Source organism: Drosophila biarmipes, chromosome 2R (assembly GCF_025231255.1).
Source record: "Drosophila biarmipes strain raj3 chromosome 2R, RU_DBia_V1.1, whole genome shotgun sequence".
NCBI classification, from domain to species: Eukaryota; Metazoa; Arthropoda; class Insecta; order Diptera; family Drosophilidae; genus Drosophila; species Drosophila biarmipes.
Genome location: NC_066615.1, coordinates 10,286,600 through 10,302,616, shown reverse-complemented (window position 1 = coordinate 10,302,616; position 16,017 = coordinate 10,286,600). Strand labels below are relative to the sequence as shown.

The 16,017-nt window shown below is 43.2% G+C and overlaps 2 protein-coding genes across 4 annotated transcripts in view; one reads left to right on the top strand and one right to left on the bottom strand.

Moving 5' to 3' along the window:
- LOC108030114 (zinc finger protein jing) overlaps positions 1-16,017 on the bottom strand; it is a 128,902-nt gene that overhangs the window by 68,160 nt on the left and 44,725 nt on the right. The gene's annotated exons all lie outside the window — the stretch shown is intronic.
- On the top strand, positions 10,966-11,831 carry LOC127011080 (uncharacterized). Its single transcript, XM_050888283.1, has 2 exons — positions 10,966-11,310; positions 11,657-11,831. The coding sequence occupies exons 1-2, from the start codon at positions 11,146-11,148 to the stop codon at positions 11,816-11,818; spliced, it is 327 nt and encodes a 108-aa protein (XP_050744240.1). The 5' UTR covers positions 10,966-11,145; the 3' UTR covers positions 11,819-11,831.

The window sequence follows — 16,017 nt, the reverse complement described above, 5'->3', positions numbered from 1 at the left end:
ACTTCAAAAATAACAGATACTTTGTTTAGTAAAGAAATAGAATTTCCTTTTCTTGTTTAGCAAGAGCATTACCGACCAAGGATCTATAAGTTATAGTTTGTGTAAACCGACCTAATCTCTAGAGATCAATTAATACCAAAATGTAGTCAAATTTTAATTAAATACGAAGATACAATACAAAAGATACATTAACAATCAAAAGATATTTAAGGTTTGTTGGATAACTTAGTTAGCCATAATCCAACAGAAAATATATTTTCTCAGTTTTTTACCTAGCATTTATTAAAGAAATACAAGTATTGAAGAATAGGTTGTTAAAACCAGATTATTATTTTCTAAAACTGAAAACATTTATTATAAAATACAAAAAGCGCCTGAAGTTAGGGCATTCAAGGTTCGATTATCGCTCACTTGGCTTATCGCTGGCTGATATTTATTTCTCTTTAATTTGTGATTGAAAATCTGGGCGTACAGCGAAACATGTTTGGCAATTAATTGGTTAATCAAAATGATTAATTTGCATAGCCCGGAGCACGCTTTTCGCCATTCAGTATTCACCATTCGCAGTTAAATTAAAGCTGAATTTGTGCTCCAAGAAAAGCTGTGGAAAACGGACAAGAAGAACGAGAAAATGGTCTGCGGGGAGGGGCAAACAGGAAAACATTTCAATGAGACCATAAAAATGTCTGAGAAGTTGACCAGCCGGAGAAGTTGGGTTCGTGTTTTTTGGGTAGGGAGTATTCACAAGATTTAGTAAGGAATTTGTTGCTATGGCAAGTGAGCCGCCAAAGATGATAAAATGATAATTGCCGAGGGTGAATAAGGAGGAATTAAGGTTCCACGCGTCTTACAAAGTAACCTACGCTCGTCAATTAAAGCCCAATTAAATCGAATTAAATTGGTATTAAGTATACGACATGTAGCTGCGCAGAGAGCACCAGTACTCCACGTTTAAAGTCGGTGAAAAGCGAAGGAAAAATGAAAATTCTGCTGTGAAAAATTCAAAGGACAGACTGTGGGGAGGGATGGAAAATGGAGGGGTTCAGCGATTGGGTGTGCTGATAAAAAGTGAAATGGGAGCAGCGGCGAAGGCAGGCTCAAGTGGATGAGTGGGTGGGTGAGCGAGTGGGTGAGTGGATGAATGAATGACTGTCTGTCGGCCCGACACACTCACTCGACTGTCTGATGGTCCCAGCGAAAGGGGTGTGCCTTTGAGTGAGTTGTGCGAGCTTATGCCTTTGCTTTGTAGGCGCAAAATGCGACACACAAATGACACTTCATAAAAATGAAGACAACGATAATGATAATGGTGATGGTGATGATGAGGCAGATGATGATGACGACTGGGCGAGGGTGTGTGAGTTGGATAATAATGATTTCAAATGTTTCCAATGCTGTCGTCAGTCTCGGTCCGTTTGCTCCCTTAGAGTGCAAAAAACGAGGAATACTGGGGTGCCAAAGTAATGTTTTAAATTAAGTAATTTGCATACGAACATGGGGCTACGTCCAGAGCAAGGCTCCCCCTCCAAATCCGCTGAAAATCGTTCAACGAGGCAGAAGAGGTTGTTCCTAATAGAAATGCCGTCCACGTCATTTTTTCCTTTTGCATTTGCATGTAAATATGACGAAATGAAATCAACATCTGTAGTTGCTAAATTTAATAGACAAAGCTTCAGATAAATTCAAACCAATTGTCTGCATAAACTTTTTGAGATTTTTCGAGCTTATATTTTTAAAGATTTGGACAAAGAAACTTATTTTGATTAGGAAGTTCCCGAGTTTTGGAAGTATAACCTATTCTTATTTCAGTTCTGCAACGGGTTTCAGCTTTCGATACTGAATAGATTTATTTCCCCTTACGCCCACAATCCGCGAAAATCTGTGCGCCAACAGTTTTTATGATAGAAACAAAATTTTAACTGAAATGTATTTGTCTCATCAATACCTATCGACTGACCTAAAAAGATTGTGCCTTTCTAAGGTTCACAAACGGTAAAAACGCTAAACTCTGTCTGCCGCCCACCTAGCATCTACTGAATTAGCCGGTAGGTGGCGCCATAAAATATCGCTTTGCTGCTTATATATGTATCTCCATTCCCCTTTTGCTCCCTTAAGCTGAGTTAGGGGTATCCGATAGTCGAATCACTCGACTACAGCGTTCTTTCTTAATATTTCATAAAGTCGTCTTGCTGTATAATCAAGCCCATTTTCCGTTCAAGTTTTCGTAAATGCGAGAAATAAAAGACTCCATATAAATGTTTATTACAGAAAAATGTTCAAAAATGCTGACTTAGCATGATGTGTAGAGGTGGATACTCTCTTGTATATTGTGTGTGTTGGCAGAGTGCCGGCAGAGAAAAAGTCTTAGCCCAGGGAAAGCGCATCTGCTGCTGCCACCGACCACGGCTTTAAAGTTAAAACGTATATTTAACTAAAAGGACACTGGGAGGGAGTTGGGCCCCAATGGGTAATATATCAAGCCAACCGCCTCAATTTGCCAAGCCGAAACACGGCGCCCCATCGAACCTGCTGCCCAGCCCCAGCCGAGGATTAGATTTACTGCCTAACTTTCGCCGCCGCTCGAGCTTCAGCCCCAGAATGTGCTCTTTGGCTCCCACAAAGGCACAATAGGCAATCCTCAAGTAGGTGTATTTTGTTGTCGTTGCCGTGCCGCATAATTAAAAAGTCAAGTGAAAAATCACATTTTAAGGCAAATTTCGAGGAGTGGGGCGAGCCGAGAAGAATGAATGAAATTTTTGCGCTCGAAAGCAGTCTAAAGTAATAAGTTAGCGCTGAAGGCGCCGCGGATGTGGAGCGGGCCCAAAGGGGTGACTCGCATACCACACCGAATTGCGTCAAATGCAAATGCGTCCATTGTGCTCACGGCCATAAACAAACGGGCTGCAGGAGGCATTCCAAGGAGGCAAGGATCAGGCATTTCTGCTCCTCCTGCTGGGCAGCCAGAAAGGAGGTGGAGGATTTTCGCGGCCCCCACAAGCACTTGAGCCACGGCAATGGCAGAGTGAAAAATCCGGAGCTGCCACCGACGGAACGCTATTTTCCACGGGCTTGCTTTGTTTTTGGTACCCCAAACAACTTTCATAGCCGCAACAGAGAAGCCCAAGAAGTGGCAGGACGCCTATTCAGGACTTACGGCATTATGCAATTAAATATTTAAAGTTCTGCCAAACCATGTCCGGTTAGTTGGTGCGGCCTTTAAATTGCAGGGAACAGGTGCTCAGGATTAATATCTGTTATTAAAGGAAAATATAGTACCGCCTGGAATAGCTGCTGATAGTAAGTAGATATCCCACACTTCCCATGACTTGTTTGGCTTGAGTAGTTTGCAACAATATAAAAAGGTTATTGCTTTAAAAAAATATATATATAAAATGTATGCCGCCTTTCACTCTTTTATATTTTTGTTTTACTTTTCAAAACGAAATAATTGGCGCTGCGGTTTAGGCAATTATTAATATTTCACCGCTGGATAAAACTATTTCTTTTTCAAGCTAAATTAACACCGCTTTTCAACTCCTTTATTAACCAGTTACTTTACAATAAACCGAAATCATTTGTCGCATTGATTTACTAAAACTTTCTCTGAAAAATCCCCGACAAAGAAGCCCAAAATAAAGCTTAAATTTTGTTTACTTTCAGACCCCGAAGAAACTTAAAAGAGGAGTTCTACTTAAGGGAAGACCACAATCCCCATTCCTCCCAGCTATGTGAAGACCCGGCAAGTCAGTGCCTCCATTAAGTGCTTACAAATTTCACTTTCCGTTCTAAGCAGCCTGCTATTGAATTGGAGACTTCGAGTTGTTGCTGTTGCCGCTGTTCTCGATGGAAGCTTAAGTATTTCTACTTTTTTAATTTCATGCAAATTTTCTTTTTCAAGATTAATGTCTGCGCCAAAAAAAGTTTTTGGGAGCTCATAAGGGAAAAGGAACACGGTGCATAATGAACAGCTCGAAGCTTGTAATGCCCTTTTCTGTGTAATCAAAAAGGGCTTTTCTTTGTATTATTGTTAGGTAGGAAATTAATTTAAATTAATTTACCTGAATCTTTCAAATTGTTGAGTCTCAATAAAACGTTGAAAGATGCAGTTCGTTGGATAAACTTTAAGCTAAATAAAGTACAAGCTTTAGGAAAACCATTGTTTCAATTTGTTTGAATATTTAAGATATCTGATATATATTACATTATATTAAATATTTAAAAAATATGATTTTACATAATGTTTCAGAAATAAGTGTTCTGCCTAACAAATGTATCTTAGAGATAGTTAACTTAGTACCGAGTATCTCAATGTCGATGTTCTCGAATATTTTGTTTTCTTTTTTTGCCAGGCGAAAATAATTCTTGAAACTTTCCCTGGATGGGCGTGACAGGGGCGTTTGCAGGGTTGACTGTTAAGTTATGTCTGTCTGTCTGTCTCCCATCCGCACGTTAAAAAAGGCCCCATACAAATAACCAAGACATTCGAAATGAATTCCAAAGAATTTTTTTCCCCCAGTCCCTGGAAGTGCATTGAAATTTAATTAAAGCTCGCCCGCATAACCCTTAAAATATAGCAGTTTGGGGCAAATAAATTCATTCTCATTTCGGCACTCGTAATTTGGGTGCTTAATCCTTAATCCCAGCTTCAAAGCCAGTTGGTAAAAAGTTTTTAATTGATTTCACTTATTCTGAAGCTGAAAATTGGTGCTCATCCTTTTCACTTTTGTTTTAAATTTTCCTTTTTTATTTCCCTTTTTTCTTGGCACGCTTTGTCGCCTTTGGATTTTGTAGAGCGGGGGCATGCTTTTCTTTTGGACAAATTTGACTAAAGCTATGATGTTGGAAATAATTCTGGCTGCAGGGCGATTTATGTGTCTAATGGTCGAGCAAAATGTTTGATTTGACTTGAAAAGTGGCCGTTGAAATCGATTTGTGTAAGCCCACAGCATAGCTTAAAGTGTTGTCATAGAAATTTATCTGGCCTTAAGACCAAATGAAAAATGGATAACTGGCTTGTTTAAACACTGCGCATTTATTTTTGTTCTATTAAGGAAGCTGCCAATTTACCATTGCTTATCCTTGCTTAAAAATTGGTAGCTTTCTTGTTAGGCGAAATCGACAGAACGATCAGAACCGCGAATTCTTCAGAGGATTGCTTTTTTGGTGTAACGCAAAGTGATTTCTTCCTGTCACTCTCGATTGCAATGGATTCACTTTTAGCTATGTCTTACTACCCTGCCATGCCGACCCCAATTCGATTTCGGGCAACCGTCGTCTGTGGGTAAAAGCCGCTTCCAAGGAGCGGGGAAACTGGCTGCTAAATAAATAAATCCGATGCGAACCCACGCGCTGGATCTGGTTGAGGCTTAATGACGACAGTAAAATGACTTAAATCGCTGTCAATGTTGACACTTTAACAAATTTTTTCACTTATGCGCTTTTAAATGCAGCGGATGGCATGGGGGCCTCCTGAGCGGGGAACATGGAAAATAATTATGCGAAATTTTTCAGCACACTTTATCCATTGTGGATGTGGCTGTTGTGTTGCCTTTTGCAACCCAGTCCAACTTTATTTTGCTGTGTTTTGTTTGGTTTTTGTTGGGTTTCGGCTCGGTGCGGTTCGGTTCCGTGGCAAAAGTTTGTACAAAAATGTGTGTTTATTAAAAAACGTGCAAAATATTTTTGTTGTTTCTGGCTGTTGCTGCCGCAGTTGTTGCTGGAGTTGTTGCATCCCCACAACGTTGTTGTTGATGATGATGATGATGACGACGGTTAAGTCGTCATCATTGTTATTGTTGCTGGCTGCATGGCTGTTTGGACGGTTGGATGTATGACTGCCTGGCGGGCGTGTTCATTCAACCGCATATAAATCGCAGCCGCGAACCCATGGACGGACATTGAAAAATGCAACGGAAACGCGAAATGCGCGACGGGGGCGTGGCACCGTGGCTGCCACAAGGGGGCGGGGGCAGGCGGCAGGCGGCACCCAAAAACATCGGCAAACACAATCCACAACAACTGAAACAACAGCAGTTCGAAGACCCGTGTTGCAACCAGTTGATTGGGGCCTTTAAGAAAGGTGCGTCCTTCTCGCTGGTAGGTGGGTAGGTGCCCCGGAGCTTTAGTTGTTTGACTGACTGACTCGACTGGTTGGCGGGGACGGGGCTCCCGAGGGGCAGAGCCTGTGGTTATCCGCTTGCAGCAGGTGAGCCTCCGATTGCCCCCGGACGCTCCGCCATTCGCTTTTATCTCCTGATAAAGCGCGACTTGCAACGCGTTGCGTGGTGCAAGCTCCACTCCGAGGCCCTTTCCTCAGCGGAATTATGAGAGCACGCTTCACAAACGTGAGGCACTGGGAACTGGAAGTGGAGGCGGAGGTGGATGTGGATGTGGAGGGCAGGGAGCAGCGCACCGCCTGCTGCTTCACATTTCTCGTACGGAGTGCGCTACACTTGATGTGTGTGGGCATGCTGGACCTGATTGCTGCGGCGGTAGATGATTTTGTTTCGGTGGGTGGTTGATTAAAGGGAGTGGTCCTCAACACGATGAAGTCATTACCAAGCGGGGCAAAGTCTTCGCTAGCAGGTTTTTTGGAAAGTGATTGTATTCTCAAAAAACTTAACAACCTTGTTAGAAATAAAACATGTCAGCCTTTAAGCGAATTGAAATTTTTAATATTTTCAATTTTTCCTCCGTTTTTTTTTTATTTTTCTTAAGACGGCTAATTTTTTCCTTTTTTTTTTGATAATGTTTTGCTGCCACCGGAATGTGTTGGCCCTTTCTGTAAGCTATTATGATATTAAAGTGCGTATATCGCTCGGGAGCTTGCAAGTATAGTATCCTCCAAAGCCATCAACTCTTATCTCTGGTCATACCTTCACAGTATTTTCTATTGTGCGGCTATTCATAGCATTAGTTCCGACCCCAACCTATCCCATTCAACACCATCCTTTCTCTTTTCACTTTTGCCACCCATTTGAACCCACTCCTTCCGTTTACCCTTTCCAATTCCATTCATCAAATCAGATTGTGGCTAGGACGGCAGATCTTCCCTAGGTAGGGCACCCCTGGTTCGGAGTGACCCGGCTCTTTCGAGGCTCTGAATGCCATGCATCAGGGGCTATCAGCTGAAAGCATCCCCTTCTGCGCCCATGTACCGCTCATAATCTTCTTCGGTGCATCAGCACCGACCTCTCCTCCTCCTTTCTCATGTAATTGAATTGTTGCTGTTGTTGTAATTGCTTTGCTACCGTTTTTAAAATCAGCCAGCCAACGCATGGGACCCCTTCCCAAACCCCTTCCCAAACCCTTCCCAAGCCCCTTCTCAACCTCCTTCCTTTTGGCCTGCAGCAGCAGGGCACTTAGCTTCATTTAATGCGCTGCCTGCTGCTGCTGCGGCTGCGACTGCCTCTCAGCCAATTTTGCGAATTTTAAACTGGTTTTCCTTTGCCGATTTTCATTTTTTTCGCTTTATACATAACTCGTTGCATATTTCTGCTGTCGGTGCGTATTAATTTCAATACACCTTGCCCCTTCCACAACCCCTTCCCCAACCCCTTCCCTGCAATCCCATTTTTGGGCACCTGGTGCACGTGCGCTCGCATGCGTAATGAGGCAAGGGTTACGCATACGCCGGACATCGGACGTCGGACGTCGGACTTGGGACACCAGGCACTGGCCATCGATGATGATGATGATATGATGGCACTCGCTGCCGCACTCGTGTCGCCTGCACCTGTCGATCGGTCGATGGAGCGGCGGGCGTCATGTGCCGCTCGTCGCTTGTAAATAATTCATGTTGACAACTATTTTAGCCGGCCGCAGCTCTAGTTGGTCGCGGCTGACAAACGACGGCGGCGACTGCGATTGACGGTGTATTAAATTATGATTGACACATTGACTGCCTGGCTGCCTGGCTGCCCGACTGAATGACTAACTAACCAACAAACCAAGTGCGGACGAGCTCTTATCTTTATTAGAGCACATACGAATGTTAGAGTGGACCCCGGCTGTGATTGAGGTTTCTATTTAAGAGTCCTTAGGAAAGTATTCTGAAGGGCCGCTATTTATTAATACTTATTTTTGCTTTAAATATTCACAAGTTTTTAGGGCTAAAATGTAGTGTTCTCTTGATAAAGTGAATCAAAATTGTTTTAATAAAAACGGTGTTTCCTCTTTTAAAAGATTTTCACATGACATCTCTACTATTCCACTTCAAAACGCCTAAAAACATTTTGTACTTATTGTATTTACTGATTTCTTCTTAAGGCTTTAACATTTAACTACAGGTTACCTTAAGAAGGTCCACCCAAACGTGTACCAATATGCGGATATTGTATTGAACTCGTTATCAGGCATCGCCGGTGCTATTGACCTTTGCTTGGATGGACGGTTCATAATGTTTACACTTCCAGTTTCAGCTGTTGACTCTGAATGGGCGGGTAAACAAGGCTCTCCGCCGTGGCTTGTGAATTAAAAACTGATCCCGCAGGGGAACGCTGGTGACACCCCTTCGACTCACCGTGTTTTGTATTCTTTAGGGATTTAGGACTTTAAAGGCTGTTCGAACCCTTACCTGAAACGAAATCAAATGTGAACGGGAGAACATGTTAATTAAAAACTTTTTATGGGCGGCCGGGGGACGGATTAAATGGATAAGTCAGGCAGGTAATGCTTCAACAATTAACAATTAGCAAGTTTATTGCCGAGCTGCACAAATCACGTCTGGGACGCAGGCCGCTCCAATGAAGCGAGAAGCTGAGCTGGTCGTATGGGGGTAAAATGCTTAAATCCCTTCATATTTCGACTTCAACTTAACTTCTGGCCAAGGGGCGACGACCAAAATAAACAGCCAGCAAGAGAGCAGTGTAGGAAAAAAGCAAAACAAATGCAAAAGTTTTCTAATTAAAATCGCGTAAGTTTTGCGCCAGCCTCGTTAAATTTGCCCTAACCCAAACTACACTGCATGCGAGCTGCTATCCTGTTTTTCCTCGCATTTCCCAGGACCTGCTGGAGTCCCTTACCATCCCATCTTCATCTTCATTTCATGTTCGTCGTAATTGTTTGTTAATGTCTTGGCAAATGAGGGGCCTTAAGGAGAACTACCCACATTTTCTCGCGGTGTCGTCGTCATAAAACATGTCGAGAAGGGAAAAAAAAAATAAACTGCCGAGCATAAGGGGGAAAATTAAATTAAGAGCTCGGCACGCAAGGCGGAAATCACGCGTGACACGAGAGGAGAGTCCACAGGCAACAGGCGTCCTTTAGGGTCGAGGTTCACTTTATCGTTATTATTATATTCCATATTTATAGTGGTATTTGCTGCGGCACAGCCGAGGGGTTGAGGCTGGAGACGATGATGATGTCGGTAATGAATAAGCCAACTCGGGCCAAGGACTCGGTGCCCGGAGCTCGGCAGCAGTTCTCGCCGGCGTCTAGACACACAAAACAAACATAAAACGAAGCCGAGCGCTGCGAGAATCGGAAGCAGTCCCCAGAAGTAGGTATGTATGTATGTTTGTTCTGGTCCACCCACAGAACCCCCCACCTCACCCATCCCTGAAACAAACTTAACGCCTCTTTAAACTTATGAAACATTGTATCCTGCGGGAAGCGAGCAGGAGGGGTTACTCCGCCTTTTGGTGGTGCCAAAGTTTTAAATTCTACTTCAGAAATGAATTTTAGATTGCGGCAGGGCTGCCACACTGACTCGAAACTGCAAGCATCTGGCAGCGCTCTTGGAGGCGTACTTCGGCGGAGAAAGGAGAATTTCCGCAGAGAAATGGGAAAAAGAGAAAAGAAGGCGTGATGGAAACTACCTTATCAGCAGCCGCCGAAAAGGATATGAAGTGGAAAAAACGTCAGAAAAGTTGACTAACGGAATGGTGGAGTCGACTTGTTCGATACCTCAACTTCAGTGTCATATCACGATGTATGCGAAAATTTATTAATTCAATTATTCGATAAATATAATTTAATATATAACTAAAAGACACGTGTTGTTTCTATTAATGCAAGTAAGCAAGATAGCCTTAAATGTAAATTATTCGATAAATATAATTATATGTCTATGTTTCAGTGAAAGTACATATATGACCGATTTGATGAATGTAAAAAATAAAAGTTTCCTTTTTATTAATAATAAACCTGCTATTATATTTCATGTGAATCTTAATTGTTCATTATTTTTGTATGAATGAAAAGAGCCCATTCTAGTCGTTAAGCCCCAGGGTATTAAATCCAAAGCGGAATAAAAAAATCGGCAAAAAGTGAGCACGAAACCGGAAGGAAGGAAGACACACACACACACACACACACACACGCAGAAGAGCGAGAAGGATGTGCACTCACACAGGCACAGGCAGAGGGCGCAGGACACGCGCGCACTCACAGATACACACACACACCGACACAACGACGGTAAAGTGCCAAGCGACTTTTACAAGGGTCGACAAATATGAGGCAAACGAACGAAGTCGCAGCAGGCCGGCTAAAAGGGAGCCGAGGCGGAGTGGCAACGAGAAAAGGCAACACATTGAGGGCTTTAATACGGTGGGGGTGGGCGGCGCCCCCCGCTCCTGCCCACCCAGCGACGCCCTTTAAGGCCGCCTGCCTGTCTGGCCTCGGGGGTCGCAGCCCACCCCCCGACCTCCGACCACCGCTGTGTTAACTTAAATATTTTATGGGGTGTCAGCATTGTCGATGTTGGCGCGATTGTCTCCGCCACCCCTCGGCCCCTGGGTAATACCTCTGAAATCCACCTCGTTCATGTGAATCGCTCCAAACATTTCGTTCCTCTGCTTTATCGGGTGCGTGGCCTGTCTTTTGTGTGCGGGGCTAAAGTAATTTCAAATTGATAAGCATCGCTGCCTTCTAGTTTCGGGGGTTGGCCGGTGGTCGGGGTATATTAAACTGATTTGTTCCGTGCAGAAATCGAAGCAGTCAACGTCTCACGCTTCTCAAAGTCAATTGAAATTAAGTAACAGATTTTCGTTGGTAAAGGTTTTTCCCTGGGGGAAGGGGAAACTGTGTCTCCGGAAGGCGGGGAATGCAATTCCTTTCGAAGTTGAAACTTTCGCCCAGCCACTTGAGCGAAGGAGGAGCTGCTGCCCATCAGCAGCAGAATGCAGAAACGCAGAGCTCAGAATGCAGAGTGCAGAAATTTGCATAAGTTTATTAAGAGTCCAGACCTGGGCCCTGAGCCACTCGAGAGTGCAGCCAGCTGGCCAGGAACAGAGGGCGGACAAGTCGCCGGACATACGCACTTCAAGTAGCCCGAAATCGGCAAGACAAGAACTGCAACAGCAGCAGGTACACTGAAAAAAACCTAGTTAGTAGATATCTACTTTTTTTGCTGGAATATCTACGTCAATACTATATAATTTTATTCTGACAGTAAAATAATTATTTATGATTAATTTAATATTGGTTTTTAAATTGAGAGAAGATTTAACCTTTTTTTGGAGAGGGGGATTACCACATTTTAGTGGGCCCTAGTCCTAGTGTTGATTTACAAATTTCGGAGCTTTAGCTCTTGATATATGAGCAAAATTGTAGACCACCATGACAATTTAAAATAAGCCAAAAACAAGCAAAAATATCATGAGTCATTCAACATACTTTCGTTTTATTACTATTTATTTACTCCTTATCCTAGGGCTTTGCAAATTGTCTTCTGTTTTCCTACGTGTACAACCGCAATGAGGACAACCACTTCGGGGCAGCTGTTTTTGGCTTGTTGAGCCTTCGTCATCGCCTTCAGCTGCAGCTGGCGGAGCGGCCAACGTTGCGTATGCGTATTATCAGGAGTCGACAATAAATTATGTGTCAATTACAAGAGTCAATTGCATTAATCATCGCAGCGACTTGCCTGCAAAGATAAAAAGGCGCCTGCCATCTGTTTTGGTTGTCAAGAACGAGGGCGTGGCACTTCGGGCCGCAGCTGCAGCTCCTCCGCCCCCCGTTTTTCCGATTGCAGTGCAGAAATTAGAAGGAAACCCGTTCGCCGGCTACTTCTCAGCTACTCCCCAGTTTTGTGCGTAGATTGTCATAAATTTAACGCAGTCGACATGCAGTTGCAAACTTTTTGGCAGCAGCCACTCCAAGAGCCCCCTGCCCCGCCAAGTGTCATGTAAATGTGCAACAACCCGGAGACGTTTGCTGTCGACATTTAGTGGGAATGGGGTTGGCTCCAGGGGGAAAGGGGTGAATACCCAAAACACGACCCGACTCGAAAAGCCGCCAACTGCTTTTAACTGTCATTAATTATGTCAAAATAAGATTTAAATGCTTTTTGTCTACGCAAACATTTCGGGGTAAGAGTACTCCAGCCCCAGACAAAGGTTCCTTTTGAGAGGCAAAGTTTTCGGTCTAACTAAGCTGGCACTGCATAAACATCATTTGTTTAGTAAGGCCCCAGTACCCCCTTGTGTATCTTTGGAGACTTCTGCCATTGGCTCAGAGGTGTGGTCTCAATTTGGGGATTTTTCCAGGATTTTCCCGAGGCTTGGGGACTTAATCAGCCAGCTGTACAAACACAAACTTTCATTAATTATGCGCATTCGGCGGCGGCGGACCGGTCTCGAATAATGAGCAGCAATCGGCTTAGACGGCCTCTTTGTTGAACTTGGTTAATAGAATTTTGAATAAGTTATCAGTCGGCAATGACAAAGGCATGCAATTGTTTCTGCCCCGCCAACAAATCACCGATTCCTGTCTCGGCGAGCCGTGTCCTGGCTCTAACCAAACAATGTATTATTCGTCCTGGCTGCAGCAGAAAGCACAATTCAATTGTGGCTGCCATTGTGATATAAGCCACTTCTGCTGCTGTCAGTCAGAAGGAATCGCAGTCGGGCCCCCTTGCACTCCAGTTTACAAGTCGAGCCACTCAATGCAACATGGCCAATTAATTACACAACAGCATGGCTCACTGCCACCGCCCACAGGGCACCCACCCCCCGATAAATCGCCACAATGACCGCAACATTCAAGTGTCTAACCCTCACACCTGCATCTCCCATTCTGCTTCTGCTCACCTGGCCAACGCTGCGTATACATTATTCGTGCGAATCTGAATCCGTTTCTCGCCCTCCGAGCTCTGGCATTCTTTCGCCGTGTCTCTTTTTTAATTTGCATAAATTACGGAGCAAGGGAGCCAGTCGACGTTGGACTGGAGGTATTTTCATTGAAAAGCGCGCTTCATTAAAATTAAATTTAAATGCATACAAAAAATGCGATTCAATTGGTGGAAAATCCCTCTCTCCTCGGCGTCGAAGGCCCATTGAAAGGCCCCTTCGCCAATGGAGGTTGGAAAATTTTAACGATTTTGCCGCCCACCGATTGCAGTTTGCATTTTAATTTCACCTCACCTCACCTCCCTCCAACCCAACACTCCACTTCCGGAGACCGGGCTAATCAGGGTCCGCCAATGCTTCCGGGCAGAGCACGACTGCACGATTTATGTGGTCATCATTGCGAAAGAGTCAGCGGATCGGGCTAAAGCCGACTTTAAACCGAAATAAGCCAAGGAAGTGGGGGGTTGTGAGTAAAAGTGTGCTACAAAGTTAAATGAGTTCGCAACTAAACTAAATGTAGGTTTTAAACCAAAAAATGGAGTGAAAAAATGTAAGTTAAGTTAAGTTTAACACGCAGATAACAAAATAAGCAAAAGTCCATGGTTACTAAAAATATGTCAATTGTGTTTGGGTTCTTTAAAAATTAAATATATTTTCTATATAAATATATATTCTATAATTAGACCTTAATAGGTAAATTTATTTATTAGTCCTAAAGATTTGCGGTTTGTAAACTCATTTCGGTATAGTATTTGGATTTTTTTTTTAAATTAGATACATAGAAAAATGATAACTTGTGTATCACTCTACCTAAAAGGTCAAATTATTTATTAGGCCTCAAAATCTTCTGTTTGTAAACTCATTTCGGTATTAGCATACCTAAACAACTAGAATTGTAATATATTAAATTTGGAAATCCCCCTTCTCAGCCACAAAAAACTAATTAAAAAGTAATTTTGAACTGACGAGCTTTCAATTAATGTGTTCCGGGTTCCTTTGGAGTCTTCTGGGTCTGTCCCGGCAACTTTGAAGTGCCTACGAGCCGTCGCTCCAATCCTTCAGCAACTTTTTCACTTTCTTCGAGATTCTTCTGATGTTCCTTCTGGAGTCTCTTAATTTGGCGTTGCACTTTTTCGCTTGGACGTAAGCCAACAACTTTGTCATCTGTCTTCGCTCAACGCCGGACTTTTCCACCGCCCCCTCGCTCTGTTTTCCTTCTAATTGGCCGCTCTTTGGCTCATTTATCTTGCTCGAACTCGGAGCCGTTCCCTTTCCCCTGGCTTGTCCGCTTTTAATTTGGGTGAAATTTTCCTTATTTATAAGGTTTTTCACTTCATTGCACTCGCTTGTTGCCAAGAGGCACTGCCCGCCCTGCTCTCCCAACGCTTTCTTTGTCCACTGGCTTCGACTGTGGTATCATGTCACTAAATCAGCACAAATTGCTCAACTGATTTGTAAAATATTTGGCCAAGTGCCAGCGATATAATCTCATTGCTTGTTGTTTTGGCCAGCCATTTACATCATCGCCGTCGTTGTGTTGCCATTCTGCCTTTATAAATGCTACCAAATGTGTCAACGGGCTGTACTGAGGAGTTTGCCCATCTCCTTCTGGTTTTCCATGTATTTGGCAGTCTCTTGGCTTCGGTTTTGAGGTCATCTGGCCAAAGCTGTAAATAGATTTTCCTGTGGCAGTCCTAAGCTCCTCAGACTTCTGTTCGTTATGGGTTTCCCACTTGGCACTTCACTAATCGTTGTTGCCCCAAATTAAGTCCCTTGGCAAGCTCCATTTAAATTCATGACTAATCCCTCGTATCACCTCGACCAGAACCGCATTCTGCAACAATTATCTCTTGGCTTCAACTTTTAAATGTACTTTCCAAAAACTCACAGCGCGACCTTCAGCCAAAAGCGTCAGACCAGTAACAGCCGGCCAACTGGCCAAAAACCAAACAAGAACCATGGCAAAACTGCATAGAAAAGACAAAAAATATATGCATATATATATTTTGATTTCTTTTTTGCGATTCGTGTTATTGTGTGCACAAAATCAACTAAAAGCGGCAGACAAAGTTGGAAGTCGGCGGCGAGGGTTACTCTTAAATGAAGTCAATACGGTCGAGTGCTGGAACTCTGGGTTCGACTACAAGTTGCCTCATGGCTGAGAGAACCTTTAACTTTTTGTAAAAAAAAAAGCAAACTCCATTATAAACAAAAAGTAAAGGCTAAGCTCATGTAACTCTCTAAACATGTTCTAATGGATTTGATTTACATAGTTTTCCTCTGCATTATATTATTTGCTTATATTTTTAAATAGTGTTGAAAATAATTTTGAAAAACCCATTATAACGAAAAGCATTGGCTTAGTTTTTCTCTTAAAGCCGACATACCCCGCACAAAAGCTCAAAAAAACATTCCCACTACCATAATCCCCTTCCCATATCCGTTCGCCCCTTTGTTTCCGCTTTGCCATGTGGACCAGTTAATAGTTTTGACCACTTTGTGCGTTGTTTTCAAATACATTTCGTTGGCCAAAACTTTTTAATTCGCATGCAGCAGCAGCTGCACAAGCTTTGCATGTTTATGGTAATTGCATTTACAAGTGGGCTGCGGGGCGAGTGCGCTCCAAAGCGCGGATCGTAAGTCCCACTCGAACGGCTTGAATGTTGCAAATGCATTGATGATAAACGAATGTGCACTCTTAAATTGAGGTCCAAGTGCAGACATGCGGGCCAAGCTCATCATTTAATTGAACTGGAACCCCAATCGAATGAAAGCCAGATCGAAAATAAGGAGGCAAGCCAGATCGGGGATGCAAACTTCAACAAATTGAGGCTTTGGATAAAATAAGCTTACCCATAAAAGCTAAACATTCCTAAACAATAAAAACCCGCAAAATTATATAGATATCTACATTCCAATTCCATTAAAATTCACTCCTCAAACT

Bases quoted from the DNA above. Each gene is read 5' to 3' on its own strand.
- LOC127011080 (XM_050888283.1), top strand. From the start codon at position 11,146: ATGCAGAGTGCAGAAATTTGCATAAGTTTATTAAGAGTCCAGACCTGG. The intron at 11,311-11,656 runs GTACACTGAAAA...TCCTTATCCTAG, and splicing joins AAGAACTGCAACAGCAGCAG to GGCTTTGCAAATTGTCTTCT.